Below are 20,581 nucleotides of genomic sequence, written 5' to 3'. Positions count from 1 at the left end.
GGTACGGGGTGAGTCCCTGCAGCAGAGGAGGGGTACAGGGTGAGCCCCTGCAGCAGAGGAGGGGTACGGGGTGAGTCCCTGCAGCAGAGGAGGGGTACAGGGTGGGTCCCTGCAGCAGAGGAGGGGTATGGGGTGGGTCTCTGGCTGCAGGAGCGGGGTGGGAGGATCATGGTCTTGGGACTGGCTGCAGTAGGGGCAGGGTATATCACAGATATTATTTGACATCCATTTTACTTTCATAAATGCATCTTCTGGAATGTGCTGGAGAAGCAGCTGGCTGGAAGCCTTACAGGCTCCCTTATTCTGCACTTAGAGGTGCTGGACCCCACAGAACCACTCCTTTGTACAAGCAGCTACACTCACACCCAGAGCTGTTATTTGTGGGAGTTAGATAGAGAATCAGTCATCAATTGTGTGGTGCTCTCAGCTTTGTTACAGCCAGAAGAGAGGTGCTGTCCTCGAGTGAGGAGTGTTCTTCTCTTGGGAAAGTCTGCTGAGAGTTGGTTAATCATAGCAGTCCTACATTAGCCATTTAAAGGAACTTTTGGTTGAAGAGTATATTTTTTTCCTTGTAGAGCAGCGGAGTTTTCTTGGCTGTTACAGGTCAGACCCTCTTTCCAGCTGGTTCAGTGCTGCGTGGCCACACATGCACACATACACACACATCTCAAAGAAGCTTAGCTCTTTTTCAGTGACCAAACCAGTCCTATTTCATTCCCCAGAGCATTTCTACAATCCTTTTTTTTTTTTTTTAATTTTACAGATGGCTGAAACACAACTCTGCTTCTGCCTCACTCCATCTCCTATCCTGTTTCCACAGAGCAGATGGTGCCCGTGCCCCTCACTGGGTCTGAGCAGATTGAAGTTTTACAGAGTCCTGCAGCACACCTACCTCTAAGCTGAAGTTGGGAGGCTGTTTTCTTACTCTCCTTATGTTCTTCTGTTAGTTCTTACAGGTGGCTCTAACAACAGGAGCTTCTGATGGTACACATGATAGTCACATCATATCACCTGGATGCAGAGACCTGATCTCGCCAAACTCGTTGCGTTAACAACTGACCCGACTCACACAGGTACCGTCTCGGTGTCTCTGGTCTCCCAACAAGATGCTCCCTCCCTAAAGTCGTGTAGGATGGAACACTGTTCAGCTTACAGGCCGTTCCTGGTGTGACTGCCTGGTGTGAGTCTACACCAGCAGCTCTGCCGAGGGCCTCGTGAGAGACAGGCGGCGACAGATGTCATTGCACTCCATGTGCTGGTTGTTAAAGAAGTAATAAATCCCCTTCTTCCCAAAGTTGGAGCGTGAAACATCTCTGCTGTTGAGAGAATGAATCTGGGGGTCTGTGAGGTAGATGAGGCCTTTCCCGTTACCTGTCACCCAACCTGTGGAGAAAGGATGGACCATGGTACCAAACGTCCCTACCGTGCCCTGGCCTGTCTGCTAGCACAGCCCACACTGCTCGTGTCCCTTGGCCAATTCCCAGTCTGCACCTGTGTCAGCAAAACCTGAGCCCAAAGATCTACATAATGAGTATCTAATGAAATTAATATCCCAAAGATACCTGTGGGCTAAAGGTTGAATCTGACAGGTTTTATCCTGGCTCTTAACCCAAGAGCTCGAATCTCTGTAGCTCAGTAGGAGACCTCTTTCCAGGCTTGTCAATTTTAGGAAGACACATGAAAAAAAACCTGCTGCCTCTTTTAGTGGGTCACCTTTAGAAGGCTCCACACAAAACACATCCTTGCAGAGTGGCTTTAGTCACATCGGATGCTCATCATTCGCAGCATGAAGCTCTGGCAGACTTGGGAGCACGTGGCTTACGCGCCGTTGCCGTGACACAGCGGAGAACAAGAGCACTGCTCAAGGCACAAACACCCCTGCACACACCACCCTTGCTTTACGCCATTCAGAGAGAGCACACCCTCTGTATAGCGTATTCAGCAGCAGGGGAGGACAGGGAAGGGGTGAGGGTCATGGTACTACAAACCTTGCAGGTCAACGACGACGTCTGTGCCTCTGGAGAACTCGTAGGAGAAATGGCCGTAGGCCAGACCGTACTCTGTGGCTTTGTACTCATTCTTTACTACCTTCGTGTTGTTGGACAGCTTCACAAACTCCCCAAGGATGTAGGGCTCCACACTCACACACCCTTTTATAGTTCTGTCCTCCAGTATCTGGAAAAGAGTGTTAGTGAGAGTCAGGGAAGCAGAGACATGAAAACAAGGATGCTCAAGCTCCTCTAAGTGAAGTCTTGTTTTGATCTCCTAGAAATTCAGGATTGTCCTGCCCCTGGGTTGGCACAACCCCCGTTATCCATACAGGTCAGGAGATGATGTGCTGGGAAGCAGCCCTGAGGAGAAGGACTTGGGGGGACTCGTGGATGAGAAGCTGGACAGGAGCCACCAATGTACATCTGGAGCCCAAAAGGCCAACCCCATCCTGGGCTGCATCCCCAGGGGTGTGGGCACCAGGTCGAGAGAGGAGATTCTGCTGCTCTGCTGAGGCTTCACATGTAATACCGTGTCCATCTTTGGAGCCCTGAGAACAAGAAGGTCATGGACCTGTTGGGACACGTCCAGAGGCAGCCACAAAAATGATCCGAGGGCTGGAGCAGCTCTCCTGTGAAGCCAGGCTGGGAGAGCTGGGCTGGTTCAGCCTGGAGAGGAGAAGCTCCAGGGGAACCTTACAGCCCCTTCCAGTCCCTGAAAGGTGCCTGTAGGAAGCTGGGGAAGAACTGTTCCCCAGGGCATGGAGCGACAGGATGAGGGGTGATGGTTTAAGCTGGAACAGGGGAGATTTAGGTTGGGTGTCAGGAAAATGTTCTTCACTCTGAGGGTGGTGGGTCACTGGCCCCGGGTGCCCAGAGAGGTGGTGGAGGCCCCATCCCTGGAGACATCCAAGGTCAGGCTTGCTGGGGCTCTGAGCGCCCTGCTCTAGTGAAGATGTCCCTGCTCACTGCAGGGTGTTAACCCACTGCTGACTCACATGACAGGCTGTTAGATGAGGAGGTCTCATCTAGCGCAAACAAAGGGCAGTAAAAGACCCAACACAAAGTCAGCCTGACAGGGCAAACTCTGTGAGCAATGAAGTCTAGAAATTTCTAGTTTGGCTAGCTGGTCAGCAGAATATGGTAAAGAATAAGCTAGAAAGCTGAAAAGATTTGGGTAAACCTGCACCTGGTCCCTCTTCAGCATGAAAATAACCAGTGGGAGGTTTTTGGGGATGTTTTTAGTCATTTCTACATTCAGAGACTTGGAAGTACTGATGCCAGAATCTCATTAGACCTTATTAGTGAGTGGCAGAGTGCCAGAGCAGCTCACAACCTACAGCAATACACAGTGTGCCATCACACACCTCTGCACAAGAGGACAGCACTGTGTGCTGCGTGGGGCAGCTCTCTGCACTCCAAACACAAGCTAAAGGGGCAGTTAACACACAGAAGATCCAACACTTTCCTGCTGGTGACTGAATTGTGAGGTTTAACCTCTGTGCCAGGTCACCCAGATGCGGATCCGGCCTCTAACAGCTGGGCTGGGTGCTGGCACAACAGGGCTTTGCACGGTGTCCTCACCACCATCGTGTAGAAGGGCAGAAGCCTCTGATCTAGGGGTGGCTTAACTGCCCTCTTGTTTAAATCCAAGCTGACTTTGAGACACTCTTCCCACCAACTCCTTGGAAGACAGCCCTTACCAAGAGCACTGCAGAGGGGATGTAGAAGATCTGCGTAGGAACCTTTTGCTCATACAGCCTCTTGTTGAACTCCGTCACGTAGTACTGGGCAGTCATCTGCCGCTCCACGTCACTGAAGTGGTCAAGGAGCCCTTTTTCTTCTTTATATTCTTTCCCAACGTACCTAGACAAGGAGAGAAGTGTGTGGCAGAGGGGGATTCACCAGACTGCACTTGGAAAGCCCCACTCGTGATACAGAGACCTCAGGACAAGGCAGGGCTTGGCTGCTCGGAGGCAAAGCCAGCTCTTGGTGCTGCATTTAAAGTGACCAACTACCAGTGTCTGTTCCTTTTCCTTTACAGCTCTACAGGCATGAAACACTGCACCTATCCATCAGATCCTGGGGGGGTTTGTAACACTGGGATGTTTCCAGTCAACTCTTTGTGACTCTGTGGGGAGCCTCCACTCAGAGGTACCTAAAATACTGTTCTTGACCATAATAATCACAGAATCACCAGGTTGGAAAAGCCCTTTAAGCCAATGGAGTCCAACCATCCCTGTCCTGTGCTGACCCAGATCCCTGAGCACCTCATCTCCCCTCTGTTAAACACCCCCAGGGCTGGGGACTCAGCCCCTCCCTGGGCAGCCTGTGCCACAGCCCCACAACTCCGCCAGGGAAGAGCTTTTCCCTCCCAGCTGAGCTGACCCTGCCCTGGGGCAGCTTGAGCCCATTGCCCCTTGTCCCATCTCCTGTCCCCTGGCTGCAGAGACCATCGCCCACCTCTCTGCACCCTCCTGGCAGGGCAGGGGAGGTGGGGAGAAGGTCTCCCCTCAGCCTCCTCTTCTCCAGGCTCAACACCCCCAGCTCCCTCAGCTGCTCCTCAGAGGATTTGCCCTCCAGCCCCTTCCCCAGCCTGGCTGCCCTTCTCTGGACATGCTCGAAGCTACTTCCAGTCACGACCATTAAAGCTACTGCCTAGCAAGGCACCAGACCAGCTGAATCACAGGTGTGAGACTAATCTTACTGTAGAAGCATCAATAAAAATTTAATTTCAGAAATCAGTTTGCTCCATACCTTCCCAGGCTTTCTTCTTGGTGCAGGAAGTGTATCCAAAAGGCACTTCTCTGTTTGCCTTCCTTTGCCACGTTCAGGTAGTCCCCAATGAATACAGCTGTTTCCTGGGCTGTCCAGAGCCCCGATTTCTTTGAGTATTTTAAAAGAAGAGCAGCTACAAAAACAAAACACCACAAGTAAGACAAGGCAGTTCCATAGGATTGCTGAGTCCGTGCTGAGGGATGAAATAACCAGCACTCAGGAGACAAAATACCCAGGCTCCTCTGAAAGCACAGTACCAGGCTCTAAAATGCACCCCAAGATGTACCTAGGTGCAGAGTTGGGTATTTTGTTATATTAAGGACAAAAAAAAGTGATCAAGAGGCTTGAGACGTGCAAGATGAGATAAGCACTAATTGGGTTTTACTTAATGAGCTCAACGAGGCAACCTACAGCAGTGCTGCTTCTGGCTTCCCTATTCCTTAGTATATTGATCCTCTATCTCTTGGCACAGTGATCAGTGACTGCATATTAAGGTACAGTTGTCATTTACTATTAACTTAATAATCATTATCTTAAATACACAGTTCACAGGGATGAAATGTGGAATCTGAAGAGATGACAAAAACCAGAGCCTCAAGTAATGGGGTAGAAAGGGCTGGATGAACTGGCACAGGGAGTTCAAAAAGCCCAAGTTGCCTCCTGAGTGAATGGATTGAAGCAGGAGGGACTGAGCAGGCCTGGAGATGGAACCTGCTTCCACAAAGCTGTGACTGATGTGCAAAATGGTTAAGAAGGAACAGGAGAAAATGGTTCAAGGGAGTCTTCTTACATTGTTAAAATTGACAAAAGCTCATAAACAAAATGTCCTAGTAAATGATGACCAAAGCCAGAGCCAAGCCTGCTCCCTGCAGGAGTACCTGTAGCTGCCTCAAGATGCCTGTCGCTACACAAACTTACAGTATGCTTTATGAAGCTGTTTAGACTTAAAAACTCCAGTAGGCATCAGTCTCTGGACAAGCCAATTATGTTCCACTCCTGCTAGAAGCTGTGTGTAGTCGTCATCACTCAGAAGCCGAGCCTCTAGGATTTCCTCCCTTGTTCTTCCAGGCACAAAGACAAAGCCACCTTCCCTTGGGTTCAGCAAGGAAACTTCAGGGGAGCTCCTGGGCGTCTGTGCTGGTTTGTACCACGAACTCAGCGATGAACTGGATTGTTTCTTGCTGCTCACCCCATCCTGAGATTTCTCTTCATCTTCTTCTGTAGTGGCACAGCTGAAGTGCTCCGTTGCGGTTAACTTCCCGCCCGAGGGCGAAGCTGTCGGCACACCAGGAGTCCACTGATGCTTTGGAACAGAAGCTGCAGGATGATTCTTTACTGAGTCTCCAATACTGATGAGCTCAAATTCAGTGTCGTCTACTGTTTCAGCTTGGGCATCGACTGCCGGCCCTTGGAGAGGCCCGTTCCCCACCGTGGCACAACTCCTCAGCCAGGCACGCACGGAGGAGTCGCTTCTCAGCTCCGCGCTCAGTGGCAGCACAGGAGCAGCCTCATTTGTGGGGGGACGTGTCTCCAAGAAGGGATCCTCGGTGCTCTCTGCAGCTTCTCTTTCTGCCCGGACCCACACAGACCGGCTCCGGGGCCAGGACCCGCCGCTGCCCGACCCGCCGCTGTCCTTGGTCCTGCAGCCCAGCTCCTCCCAGGAGGAGGACTTCTCCTCCTCTTCTGGCCTTTTAGGAACAGAGGAAGGAGTTGAGAGGGAAGAAACTGTGTTGTTCACCTCCCCTGCTTTCTTTTCTGAAGGGCTATTTCCTTCCTGTGGCTCTTCTCCACAAAGAGACGTGTTGTCCCCCAGCCTCCGAGCTCGGTGTGTATCTCCCTCTAAGGAGGGCTGAGGAGATGCCCAGCGGTTAGGCTGAGGCTCTTGAGGAGATGAAGAGTGAGCTCTGGGAGGCAATGAGCACAAGAATGCAGCTGGACTGTTTTCATCAGACTCTGTCGTGCAGCACTGCATCTCTGCTGAGTCCCTGTCCTGCTGCTGCCCTTCCCTGGGAGAGTCTTGGCTGCTATTGGGGTTTAGTTCCTCCCAGCTGGAAGAGTAACTTGACTTTGACAGCTTGCACCACGAGCTCTCTGAAGTGGTGGTTTGACTCCTGTTCCCCCACCTGCTGAAAGCACTGCTTGCACCGCTTACTTCTAATGGCTCAATCTCTTCATCAAGGGAGCTTTTCATCGCATCAGACCTGCTGTATTTATTTCTCTGGCCACGGAGTCTCTCTGAGCTACCTCCTGCTGTTGGGGGATTCAGCATTTTCCCAACGCCTTTCTTCTGGCAGGCTGTTTCTTCAGTGGTACACACAGTGTCTACAGCCTTGGTTTCTGTTCTTAAGGTTGTGATACAAGCTCCCACTTGGGTTTCTCCTGAGGTGGTCTGGTGAACCCGGCAAGTGTTTTCAAACACTTCACACACAGACAGGTGGTGCTGAGAATGCATGGCAAGAATCTCCTCAAAGCTGGCCTCCCCTCTCAGGACAGGGTGTTCCACCATGCCTTTGTAACTGTCTGGAACATAAGACCTGGCATCAGAATTAGGGAAGCTGCCCACTCGCAGGCGCCCCTTCACGAGGGCGATCAGAGACATGATCTCTCTGGCGAGCGTTCCTTTCTCCTCCTCTTCTGCAGAGGGAGTGCTGTACAAATGCAGCTTCCCCATGGCTTCTCTACACAGCCCGTTCACCTCACTGAGCTCCTCACTCTCCCCGTAGAGCCATCGATGCACGGTTGCGAGGCAGAAGGCAGCTTTAATAAAGCTGTGGAGCTCCTGCTTGCTGGTGATGGGGCTACTGTCGTCCTTGGTGAGGAGGCCGATCTCGAAGGATTCTTTGGCTTCAGACAAGTAGAAGTTTCTCTTTTCTGGTGGGCAGTCCTTGGAGTGGCTGTAGGACAGTAAACACACCCCGCGGATGTTCTGTGAGGGAAGCAAAGGGGGATGAAGGAGTTAAAAATCCAGACCTCTGTCAGAGTTAAATAAGGGGAGCGAAAAACCTTTCTTCCCCTTACCCAATTTAAAGCACCCATCAGTTCTAACAACTTGCTGCTGCATTTCCTGGAGGAAATAACCTTGCTCTTTTTCCTCTGAAACGCAGCTGTAGTTGCAGGAGAAGCAGCGTTCCCAGGTGGGCTTTGAAAGACCCCCCTCAACTGCTTTCCATCCATCACACCACAGCGCGCCCGCAGCAGGGCCACAGCGCCCTGTTTGAAAGCAGGATTAGTCAGAGATGTGGTAACCCAGACTCCTCTTTCACACAAACACCTCAGTGAGAACGAAGGCCACTACTTACCACAGCTGTGAGGACGAACAGTGGTGTGTACTGGCTGTAGGCTGCCGCCAGTTTGCAGGCCTCAGCGGCTGACAACAAGCGATGGCTGAACTCTCGGAGAAGGCTCTAGGGAAAGGAAAACACACACAACAAACCCAAGAGGGAAAACCTCAATTCAAAGGCTTTCTTCTCCAAGAGATGGGTCTACCTGTAAGTAACCCTGTTAGACTGGAGCAAGGCAGCTTGGGGTTTGTTCCTTGGTGTCCCTGAGCTCTCTGAGAACTTCAAGTCCTGACAGAGTGGGACATTGCACCTTAACCAACAAGCCAGGCTCTTTGCTCAGGTCTCCCATCAATGTGTCACTTTGTGAACCCCTAAGACTCTATAAACTGCAGAGAGTGCCACGCTCTGTAAAGAGTCTCAGTGTTTTCTTTCTCCAGAAGCAAGGCACGCTCCCAGCCAGGGGCAGATGAACTTCTTCACCAGGAGCAATGGAAGTTTCTCCAGGTCTCTCAGCACAGGGGAGGACAGGAGGCAGAACAAAGTGTGGGTGAGTTGGTGACAATGCCACACAGTCCATCTGGATATACACACACACACAAGTACCAAGCCAGGCCTTACCAAGTCAATCTGAGCACTGGCTTTAAAGCGCTCATAGTCCTTATCGTCCATGGAAGCAAAGATGTCTGCCAGAATGCCCAAGGAAGTAGCGATTCCCTGAAAGATGGGAAATGATCAGTGGTTTTGCCCTTTGTGCTTTGGATTTTACTGCTCCCAATAAAGTAGGCTCTGCATTGAACATACCAGAAAAAAACAAACCAACCAAACAAGGTCCAAAGAGAAGCACTGCTAAATAACTCAGAGAGCTCTTGGTAGACCTGTATTCATTTCCACTTGCAGAGAGTGTAGCCTGGGGGATATGTATGAGTTTCTATGAGTAGCAGTGACCTTATTACCACTAGCTCTAGGTTCCAACTTAAATAGCATTGCATTTTCCCCAGGCTCTGCTTTTTTGTGACAACAAAAGCAAAGCTTCCTGGTATCAGCAGAAGCTGCATGATTGCCCTCAGATAATCATATCACCAAAAAAAGGCTCAAGCTGCTTTACCACTGCTTTTCAGAAACAACCACAGAAAGCCAAAAATTATATTTAATAACTGAGCAGTTAATCCCAGTCTTCCTAAAAACCAAGGGTGAAGGTGTCCAGAGAGCTGATAGAAGGAATAAGCATTGATCACACACAGCCTAACAAAACAAGTATCTTTTGTAACACTCTTCCCTAGCTTATTGCACTGTTTAAAAAATGGAGTTGGACAAAAGAGAGGAGGTCTCAGTGCTGGTATCATTGGTGTTTGTTGGGTTTTTTTTTTAATTTGTAATTGTTTCTGTAGAACCAATTAAAGAATCAGACATGAACACGGAGCATACAAATCTATGACATTGCTTATTCTCTCTCTCTGGAAGAGTTGATCTACTAGCTAAGGGTCTGCCTAGCTAAACAGTTAAGAACTCCAGGAATGCCTGTATGCTTACCACAAAACTCACTACCCATCTTTGCTCCCATAGACACATTCTGCTATTGACATCAGGTGTTAAGGTACGGCAGAGGCTGGATTAGGGGGGATTTGCGGGACATCCTATGCCGGGGTACAATTACAAAACTTCTTACAGCATCACCCTAGGACTTGCAGCTCTCAGGTTCACATTCCTGTTTAGCTACGGACCCATGGCATGACTCCTGCTTCATCTACCGGGGGAGATTAGCAAGGCTGAGCCACAGTAACTGTTAAAGGCAGCCACAGTAACTGTCGCCAGGCGTTCCGGCTATCGCGGCACTGGGGAATACCCACAGATATCCAAGAGACAGCGTGGCACAGCCTGTGGGTGCCCCAGAACATAGACCTGCTTGGTTACTAGGGAAAAAAACAGTAATTCAGCCTTAGTCCTAAATAAACAGGTAAATAACTAACACAAGTGGCTGTGCCCTGCCACTCTCAGAGCCACTTGTGACACCCTCGGTGACGCTCCCCTCAGCCGACCCCACTTAATGAAAACAATTAGTTTCTCAGCCTTGGGGGAAAAGGTGTCCCTAAGTCTGGGCAGGCATGTGGAAGGGATGCCCAGCACAGGCCTGGGCCCCACACGTGTCCCCGTCCGTGTCCCCTGTTCCCCCGTTCCCCTGTCCCGTCCCCATCGTGTGTGTCCCCCCTCCCCCGTTAACCTCGTCCGAGGGGCGGGATCGAAGCGTTACTGCTGCAAGGCTTTTTCTGCAGCAAACAAAAGCTGATCTGGAGTGATTGCTACCCTGAAAAGGATGTCCAGAGCAAAAAGGAAACACTACCTTTTTATCTGGTTGGGGAAGCTGGAAGTAGCCCACAACTGAAGCCCAAATCAACTCTGCTGCCTCATACCACATCCCTGAAATAAATCAGAAGGAGTCACTAAGCAGATTACAGATGGTTTCAGAAGTTGGTTTTACACCTCCTCAAGTCAGGAGCCCTCAAAACATTATAAAAGCATATCATGGCATTTTGGTGACACTGAACGTTCCCTGTAGCTCTTGGAAGCACACAAACACATGCTTTATGCTCACAGAAGACTTCAGCTCAGCAGCCATGGAAGATGAAAGGTGACATCAAACACATAAAATTAAGGCTGCTGGCCTCAACTACTCAGCCCTGAACACAGGAGCCCATCACGCTGGAAATGAGGGATGTTCTTCTCTTGAGAGGGGAAATGGCTGTGGTGTGCCTGTGAGATGTACCTGTGAGATGTACCTGCCTTCAGGAGCAGCGAACCTGGGAAAAACATTAGCAAACAGGGAGCAGCACAGAAGGGCAGAACACTTCAGAATGCTGGTGGCAAGATGAAAAATAAAATGCTGATTTCTAAAATGCATTGGCTCAGCCCATGGCTCTAGGTCCCTGCTGCAACAAGATGGGTACACAGCTCCTCCTCTGTGGTTGCACTATGGGCAGGCGGCAGGTGCTCTACGCCAGCTAAAACTCTGACATGCACCAAACGTATAATTTTTAAGCTTGACTGCAAAGAAAGCCAAAAAATAATAGGGGAAAACCTTGAGGAGAGGTTTATAGAAGAGAAGCCTTACCAAGCTTTTGCAGAATCTGTCCCCTGATTTGCAGGCAGACTGACTGAACGAGAATCCTATCGCTTTCCTGCGCATATCGCCAGGTACCTGCAGAAGGGAGAGCAGAGAATGAAAGCTCCTGCTGTCCTTTTAACCCTCTGAGGGTAAGCTAAATCCCAGTAAACTGCCAGAATGCTCCTCACAGAATTCAGATGGTTTGAGTCAGATAGATGGCGAAGTGACAGGGTGTTAAGGAGCAGGCACAGGCACTTATAGGGGCATATGCGGCTCGAGCAGCAGCAACACAGAGCATAAAAACCACATGAAAAGTGGAAGGTGACAAGTCACTGTATATAAACACTGTACAGATTTCCAAGAAAAATCACTCCAAAAGGTTAATATGGGATATCCTGGTCGCCATCTGTACCTACAGCAGCACAAAACACTTGTTACAACTGGCAAAACGTGTTTTCTTTTCAGATATTGGCGTCTCACAAAGATCAAACCAAAGGTGTTCATGTTAACACAGTACAACTGGTTACACCAGTCTTTTGTAATCAAATTATACTGGATTTCAGAACAGAATATGAAGTAAGATCGTTAAGCCTTCCTAAGCCTTATGAACATTCTGCTGTAACCTCAGCGCGAAGTATCCGCTCAGCCACACGTGTCAGTGTTAAACAAACAAGTATTATCATTGAATATTATGAAAACAACATTCATAATATGATTTGCCCTCCAGCCCCCTCCCCAGCCTACAAGCATCGTTGTGCATTAAGGAATGGTCCCATTTTTACTGTTTTGCACCTTTCTCCCCAGCAAGTGAGGACAGTGCTGTAAGATCTGGGATTCTCTTTCTTCTTAGCCCCAAAAGGAGCTTAAAGAATTGCACAGCAATCTGCTACAGGTCTAGAATAAAGTATCCTTTTAAACCCTAGGATCAGCATGAATTGGGAGGGTAAGCATTCCCCTAACAAGCTGGATTTTGGGAGGGTGGGGGACTTGTCTTTGTTTTCTACAACAGCCAATTTCTTGAAGCTGGTCCACATTTTAAAATTCTCTGCGTGGAGGAGTTAGGAGGAAGGTTCTGTCAGTCCAGAACATTTCACACCCAGGTGAAATTAGTAGGAAGGTTCTGTCAGTCCAGAACATTTCACACCCAGGTGAAGACACATGATGACGAACGATGCGAGTTCCAAACCAAACTTGCAGTTTACAGGTTTCAGCAAGGAATGGTGAGAAGAAGAGAGAGATGAGATGTCAGGAGTCATTGCTGGGGTCAAACCGGCTGTATTTGGAACTTGTGCAACTTAAAATCAGTATTGAAAGTCCCACCAACAGAACAACTATGGAACTGGAAAAGGAATATATAAGCACATACGTACCGGTTGCTCCGTTGTCATTAATAAGGCTGCTTAGGATATATTCAGCTTTTAGAAGTTTACCTGATTAAATAAAAACATTAAATAAATATAAAAGGGTATGATGTGGCAGAATGGAAACATTCATCAGTGAAAGCCCCAGCAAATCACGTTCTTCCCAGTGCTGTTGGTGTGCCCAGACTTAGAATAAACTCTCTGATTAAGCCTGCACCACGGGTGCTACCTCCTGCTCAGAAATCACTCTGACATGGGCTATTTCACACCTACAGCAAATACTGCAAAAAAAAGCTGATGAGGGAACTGCTTCTAGACAGCCACTCGCTTCAGAATACGGAGGAAACAGCTGCTACCTCTCCTGTGCAGGGGAGGCGAAGGCTGCGCTGGTTTCACAGCACACCCAAGCCCCATGGTGTAGGCTCCAGGCACTTGTTTCTCCCTCCGCTCCTTCCCATGCCTTGGGCTGCTGCAAGGTTCAGAGCAGGAGAGGTGGCAATAAAATTGGGGCAGGCACTGAGCTTCTGGCCACCCCACCGGTTGGGATTCCCCACTCTTATTGCTCGTCTAGAAGAAAGTAGTCTAAGCCTGATTCCTTCAGCAGCTCTCTGTCCAAAGGAAACACGGGGTTTGTAAACACATTTTGGTCCCACCAGGGAGCTCACCAGGAGGGAAAGCTCCACGGATGCACCTCAAAGCCAAGTGACTTGACATCCCACCACAGAAAACATAACTATAGACTACTGTACCCAGTTCTGGGCTCCCCAGGACAAAACAGACAGGGATCTCCTGGAGAGAGCCCAGCAGAGGGTACGGAGGGGATGAAGGGCCTGGAGCATCTTCCCTGGGAGGAAAGGCTGAGTGAGCTGGGGCTGTTCAGCCTGAAGAGAAGCAGCCTGAGAGGGGATCTGATCAGTGGGGATCAATAGCTGAAGGCTGGGACACAGGGGCCATGGGCAGCCTCTGCTCAGTGTCTGTGGGGACAGGACAAGGGGCGATGGGCTCAAGTTGGAGCACAGGGAGTTCCCCCCCAATGTGGGGAAGAACTTCTTCCCAGTGAGGGTGAGGGAGCCCTGGGACAGGCTGCCCAGGGGGTGTGGAGTCTCCTTCTCTGGAGAGATTCCAGCCCCGTCTGGACACCGACCTGTGTGCCCTGTCCTAGGGACCCTGCTTGAGCAGGGGGTTGGACCCCATGGGCTCTGGAGGTCCCTTCCAACCCCTGTGACTCCGTGACTCTATGCTGCCTCCCTATTAGTCTCTACCTAAACATCTGATACCTACCCCAAAACCACACAGGAATGGATGCAGCGCGCACCGCAAGGTGGGGATTCTGCCTGTCAGCCCCTATCACATGGCTCGGAAGTTTTGTCGCACGGCCAGGGTCACTCGTGCTGGGGTTGATGGGCTGCAGGAGATGCCTGAAGGTCTAATTTGATCAGCCTGATTTGTGATGAACCTTGATTTTTGCCTCTATCCTCCAGCTGCAGTCAAGAACACCGCTCCAGCCGGCGAAGCAGAGTAACCCTTGGCTCAACCAGCCCATCAAGCACCCAGACCCCAGAGCAACTGCAGCATGAGTCCCCAGCCACAAATGAAAACAGCCACGCAGGGAACTCAACCTTCTCTTTTCTGCAAATAACAGTTCCCTCAGTTGGGTTTTTCGGAGCAGTTTGGCTTTGTTTTCTCCTCCCCCGTGGGAAGATCCATTACAAACCCTTCAGGTGTTGCCCACATTACAGGGACGACGGAATGTTTTATACTCTTGGTTTTAAATCAATTTACCCTGGAGGGGCTGCAAGCTGCATTGTTTGCATAGTCAAGTGGTCCCACTGGAAAAAAATAAAATAAGAAAAAAAAAAAGCAGCTGGGATGGTGCAGAGAATATGCTGGTTTCTAATTTACTTCTTAAAGGCCCTTGGTCAGAAGTACAGCGATTCAGATATCCCTGTTTGAAACCAGCAGGGAAGATTTGTTAAGGAACAAAGGCTCCAATTAGTATTTTCCACACCCTTTCACAATTTTCTCTCCTGCTTTTGGCTCTGAAACCCTTTATACCAGCCCCTTTGTGCTAGTGAGAGGAGCTGGGAGGGCTCAAGGGGGCTGGGAGTGGGCTGCACGCTTGAAAAGATGGCACCCGGGTCCGTAAGCATGTCATCCCCAGCAAGGGACAAAGTATCTTCTTCAGAGTCAAGTAGCTCCTAACTGGGCTGGAGTTTAGGTAGCAGAGCGGTACCTGAGTTGACAGAGAGGCGAGCCTGGCGGATGAGCACCTGGGGGCCGATGGGAGTGGTGGGCTGCAGCCTGTGCAGACCCTTGGCAATCTGAAGGAGTTTGCTGGAGGCATCGATCCAGTAGAGGAACCGGTCGATCAGGAACACGATGGCAGCTGCGGTGACGCAGTCCTTCATCATGATGGAGGCTTTCAAATATGCCTGGAAAGAACACCAGTGCCACGGGGCAGCCTTGGAGAAACTCACCTCACAAGGGCTCAGTGGACAGAAAACAGAGCAACCCTCAGCCTATGCACCACGTCAGAGCAGTGGGATGTCCTCAGGCAGTCACTGTCAGGTGGCAGAGCAGCTTTACAGCGAGGGAGGTCCCCAAACAATACAAGAAGCAAACATCCACAAGAAACTAAAAGGCCAGCTCAAAATTTCTCCAAACCATATAACCCATGTTTCTAGGCGTTTACGTAAGTCTGTGTGGCCATCATCAGACCAGATTCATTGGAAGCTCTCGTTGTGACTGTTCCTCATCCTAGGATGTGGTTTTTAAGTCAGGAAGGTTCCAGCTGTTTATTTGTTTGAGCTGTAGGTATCACTCTTGATTTTTTGTCTGTGTGCCTTTCTACCTGTTACTGATACTATTTGGAACTGTGTGATGTAGTGGTCTATTAATGAATTTAAATCACACCCAGCAGATTACTAGCACTAGTAATAGTTTAAGAGGGTGACATGAGTCCAAAGACTGGAAATGGTCACTAGAGCCATTGTCCCAGACAGCTCGAGCCATCCACCACAAACAAATAGGCCAGGAGACTTTAACCTGCCAGTCATCTTTACATCTGTATGAACTCTCTTGGATTCCCACAGTGGCAGAGCCACTGCACCAACACCAGGAATCAGCCAGAGCTCCTGAGACAGCAGGGTGTTAAGAGGACAGAGGCCAGCAGAGACAGCCATGAGGAAGCACACAGCCTCTTCGCAGCTGCAGAAGCTCACGAGGACTGAAGGGCATCTACTGAAAACCGACCCCTGCCCAGTAGAGCAAGGAGGTGCTCTGCACACTGACATCAAGGTGGTTCCCTTGTTACAGGTTTGTTGGGCAGGATGGGGAGGATGGCACCTAGCTGTCGTTTCACTGGAACACCTGCCTGAAATCCAGCCATTGGCTATATGGAAGGACCCATCTCTGCAGCTACGGAGCTTCATGGGTGCCCTGGCCTGTCTCAGTCTTCAAGGCCACGAGCTGCTCCACAGCCCCTCACTGCCTGTGGAGGGCCCGGCTTCTTGGTACCCAGCCTGGCTTGAACATCTCAGAGCTGGCAATGGGCAAGCATGGTCAATCACAAGAGGAAAGAAAACACCTTGAACCATGTAAAGCCTCCTCAGAAAAAGGATGCCTTTCATCTCATCCATGTCAGCAAGCAGCAGCTCTACTTGTGACAAAGGAACACAGGAGAGGGAGGATCAGGCCCCACAGCACTATCAGATGACGAGACTGCCAAGACAGCTTTGTCCAAAGCCACACCACAGCATCAACTTTGACAACCAGCTCCCATTCTTCTCTTCACATTGATCTCCTGCCCTTGTGTGAACACACCGGTGGAGCGAGAGAGACAGGAATGTCCACAAACAGCTTTAAGACACCACTTGGGCTTCTCGGATTCCTCCCCAGACCCATTTCTCTCTGCTTTCAGCCCAGAGCCCGCAACCGGGCAGTGAGCCCCACTCTTAATTTCTGGGGAGTACACCCACCCCGTCACACACAGAGCACACAGCCCGCAGGCAGGCCTGCAGCACCCCGCCGCTGCGAGGACCTGCTGGCGTGTGTGCACTTGAGCAAGGCGGATTTGCACAGATTTCCTCCTTTCCACCCCCCTCTCTCAGCTTGAGTTGGATTTTCTAAGAGGATGGCACTTGAAAAGGATTCCTGGAGCCCTGCACGCACAACCCCGCTTGTGCCAGCCAACAATGGAGGAATCCCCCTCTCCAAGCACCTGTAAACTGACACTGCAAACCAGCCATTCGAAATGCTCATCAACAGGCCATATATTTAAGCACAGAGCATCGCCTAATCTATTTTTTTTCCTCCCCTTCTTCCTTTAATAGATCGGAGCACAAAAGCCTGAGAGAGGGTGACCTACCGAACAAAAGGGCCTTTGAGTTCCTAGGAAAAGTAGACTTGGAGGAGGATGGAAGGAATCCAAGTGGCCCTATTATTTCCACTTGCACTAATTAGACATTTTTCTGTCAGCTATTGAGCACTGCTGAGAGGCCAAACTCACTGAATTCATTTCTAAAGTGTTTACAGAAGTTTGCATCTGTTTGTGTCTCTTCAGGAGGAAAATAAGCACTTCAATAGCATTGTGGAAAACCTAAACGAAGCATCCTATTCTGAAGGGCTTGGCAGTCTTGCAGCTGCATAATTTAACTCCCTGCTCAATGCCCAAGCCTCTTGTGTCCCTCTCCAAACCCAAATGGACACGAAACGTAGAAAAGTCAAGCCAGGGAAAGAAACTCAGCTCTTTTTTTAGGGTTTGGGGTTTTTTTCTCAAGGCAGGGCCGCATGCTGTGTGGCACACAGAAACACGGCCCCGTGTCAGTCTTGGCAATGACGCTGCCCCTGTCGCGAGCAGCGCGCCGAGAAACTCACACCCACGGGCCCCTTTCATCCCCTGCCAGCTCGTGCGGCTGGGAAATTCCTCAGCACCTACAGCAAGCGCACCAGCGTGCCGGGCACGCACCCAAACCCTGCCCAGAGACCCTCCCCGAAATGGAAGGGGGGAAGCGGCTCCCTGTCACCCAGCCCAGAGCCAGGGAAAAGCCCTATCGGCTTCCACCATGTCCCAGCCTACCCAAGCACAAGTGGGGCTGCTCACTGGAGGACCCTCTATTCCTCATTTCCCCAAACAGCTTTGCTCCCCTTCCTCTGTGGCTTTGGAGCTGGTGTGGGCGCAGAGCGGGCACGGTGGGCACGGGCTCTGCCTTCCCATCTGCGCCCGTGACGTGGAATGCGTATGTCTAATTGAGTTTAGGACACAAAAGGAACCTCGCGGGCTGGGAAGTGGAATCAGGTGGTGAGAGAATTAAATTTGCACCAGATTTCTACACACAGAGCATCGGGGGGAAATGCAAAGCAGCCTTCAGCGAAGGGCCGGGGCTGGGGGGTTGGTTTTGGCCTTAATGGGGATGAGTGGGAGGGTGTGCTGTTCGCATGGTTCCCTGCATTAGTGGGTTAGCTCCCCCTCACACCGGGCCCGAAGTTTGGGTCCCAGCTTTGGGTTCAAAGCCACGACGCCTCCTTTGCATTGACAATGGGGGCCACTCCCAAGAGAGGGGAGCAGCTCAGAACCGGGGCCATCTGGCACTAGGAATGGCAGGAAAGCGTCAAAGGGAAATTATTGGTGCATAGTAAATGAGGATGAGGAGGAGGGGAAGAAAACAGGGGAAAATCTTTATGTGGCAGCTGATGGAAGAGGAATTACAAGCCCAAATAAATGAAATATTGATTTAATCCACTCTCTCTGTGCTCTTTATAAAGAGGAGATCCTGGAGGCACCCCCTCCCCGCCCCAGCCCGTGGATCAGGACGGTCCTCCTTGGATAAACGCCTCTGCAAGCGGCAAGGTTAGAAAGCAGGGGCAGGATTCATTTCATTTCCAGAGCATCCCTGCAGTTTTTTGCAGACACTCTGGGTACCCTTATTTGCTTATACACATTCTTTTCAGAAGGTTTCAGTCTTTACTTCGTTTGGAACTGCAGCTGAGGTTTAAAATCTTAACAGCAAAACCCAAAGCAGTTAAAGGATTTCTAATTCACAAGGCAGGGGTTTCAGTGGCACATACTTCCAGGTGCTTTAGCTCTCTCCCAAGAGCTGCTCTCTAGTTAGCACTTCACTGAACCCTAACAAATTGCCCAGTTTTCTTTCCCCTGCGCCCATCCCCTGTCAGATTAAACACAGAGTCACAACACGGATGGATTTGGCTGGAGTCTTTCAGCCCTTACCCCACGCGCTGTTAGCAAAGCCTGTCTTTCCCAGAGACCAAAGCCCCTGTCACCGCACGGGACTTCTCTATCAATCTCCGCCTTTCAGCTGGCAGTCAGAGCCCACTCTGCAAACAACTCGGCATTAAGCCTCCTACCACCTCCGTGATGGACAGGAGAATGCGTGTCTGTGAGGTGAGGAAACACAACACAGTCCAGACACACAGTAAATAGCTGCAGACTGAGGGGTAGGGAGTTCCTGGACACCCTCCTCTCTTCTCAGAGCAGTGAGGAACCTCATTTAGCGGCTCGAGCTCCTGAAGCTGTTAATTAGCTCAGGTTATTCATCCCGAAGGCAAAGGGGAGTTGGGTGGTGATTCAATGGGAGCAGCGTTAGGTCCATTATTAACAGCTCAAAACACCACAGAACGGGTCAGGCTCTTTTTACCACCGAGCACATCTCGCTACGCCCACCGAGACACCATCCCTGCCCGAGCTGCTGCTGGCAGGTAGCTCCCTGAGACACCATCCCTGCCCGAGCTGCTGCTGGCAGGTAGCTCCCTGAGACACCATCCCTGCCCGAGCTGCTGCTGGCACGTAGCTCTCCACACTGGGTAGCAATGGGACTGCACCTACCCTGGGGAAGTGGGAAAACCATCCACATGATGAACTGGAGTACTCTCAGGAAGGAGTTAAACAGCAGACAGCTGCTGAACAGCAGCGTTTTGGGGAGAGGACAGGAGCAGAACCCTTTAATGTGCTGAGGAAGGTCCCTGAGGAGGAGCTCCTGGGGGCCTGCTGGGGTCTGGGGGACCACAGGAGTACCTGTTAATTATTACCAAGGCTGGGTGCCATGCTCATTTTCTGGCCCCAAATTGTCCTGTTGTGCTCAAGCTCGAGGTTATTTATAAACAACTGTGGCAATCCCCCGTGGGACATTACCATGTGGGAGGGTGTATTTGACTACTTTAAAATTCCTAAGTGCCAGTGACAGAGGGCACCACAGAGACCATAAATCCAAGAGTCATTTTTCCTAAACCTGAGTCCTCAAAACATCAATCCGTTTGAGCAGCTTCCTTTGGAGGGAAAACAACATCAGAATCTTGCTATTATGACATTTAAAGTCTTTTCCAGGGAGAAGATAGGCTGCAAAGCTGCATCAGAGAGGAGGAAATCCCTGCCATGAGTAAAGCGAACTGACAACCCAGCAGGTACCCAGGGTCAGACTTCCTATTTTTCACTTGGTGCTCCACATAAACTCTGCTGTAGTTTTCCCACATTGGCAGCAGGAGACCGAGTTGGACTCTGGCAGCATCAGGTCTGTCCCCCTGGCCATCTGAAGCTCTCCTGCCTGCACCGGGATCTCTGGTACTTCTCACTGACAAAGCATAAAAGGAGGCTGGGGTGCCACAGATTCCTCTCTGGCTGAATTCAGCCCGCAGCTCTCCCTTATGTCGCTCTCCGTTTCACTGGGATCACCCAAGAAGAGCTCTTATGAGGCAGGTAGCAAAAGGTCAGCCTGAACAACCAAGGTCCCAGGGCTACTCTTTAGGGCTCTAATTCTCCTGTTACCACACCAACAGTTAGAAGGAGGAGAAAACTAAATCCTCAGCCTTCTCTTTGGTTCTTTTTCAAAGGCTCCCAGCTCTGAAGTGCCACACACACACCTAAGGGTAGTTAGGGCACGTCCTTCAGAATGGTTCCCTAATGGCAATCCATCAGCACTAATTAGCCAAAGCCAGGCAAGGGCTGCAGGCCTGATTTTCTACTCTCTTCAATATTCCCATTAACTGCCATGAGGTGCTGCACCAGGATCCCCGCTCCCCCATCCACAGCTGGTGCAGAGGGACCTGCAGAACCCCCGCTTT

At 50.5% G+C, this 20,581-nt stretch overlaps 1 protein-coding gene across 1 annotated transcript in view; it reads right to left on the bottom strand.

Moving 5' to 3' along the window:
* Positions 1-251: 251 nt before the first annotated feature.
* ALPK1 (alpha kinase 1) overlaps positions 252-20,581 on the bottom strand; it is a 29,172-nt gene continuing 8,842 nt past the window's right edge. Inside the window, exons 3-13 of the mRNA XM_084263074.1 lie at positions 14,742-14,940; positions 12,518-12,577; positions 11,154-11,240; positions 10,386-10,462; positions 8,666-8,761; positions 8,066-8,170; positions 5,685-7,692; positions 4,746-4,899; positions 3,692-3,854; positions 1,989-2,175; positions 252-1,383 (exon numbers count right to left, since the gene is read on the bottom strand). Of these exons, the coding sequence (XP_084119200.1) occupies positions 1,187-1,383; positions 1,989-2,175; positions 3,692-3,854; positions 4,746-4,899; positions 5,685-7,692; positions 8,066-8,170; positions 8,666-8,761; positions 10,386-10,462; positions 11,154-11,240; positions 12,518-12,577; positions 14,742-14,940 (3,333 nt within the window). The 3' untranslated portion in view covers positions 252-1,186. The remainder of the gene's footprint in view (positions 1,384-1,988; positions 2,176-3,691; positions 3,855-4,745; positions 4,900-5,684; positions 7,693-8,065; positions 8,171-8,665; positions 8,762-10,385; positions 10,463-11,153; positions 11,241-12,517; positions 12,578-14,741; positions 14,941-20,581) is intronic.

The sequence above is a fragment of the Gallinula chloropus genome (assembly GCF_964237585.1).
Source record: "Gallinula chloropus genome assembly, chromosome: 4".
NCBI classification, from domain to species: domain Eukaryota; kingdom Metazoa; phylum Chordata; class Aves; order Gruiformes; family Rallidae; genus Gallinula; species Gallinula chloropus.
The sequence above is the reverse complement of the archived record's forward strand: the minus strand, read 5'-3'. Positions and strand labels throughout refer to the sequence as shown.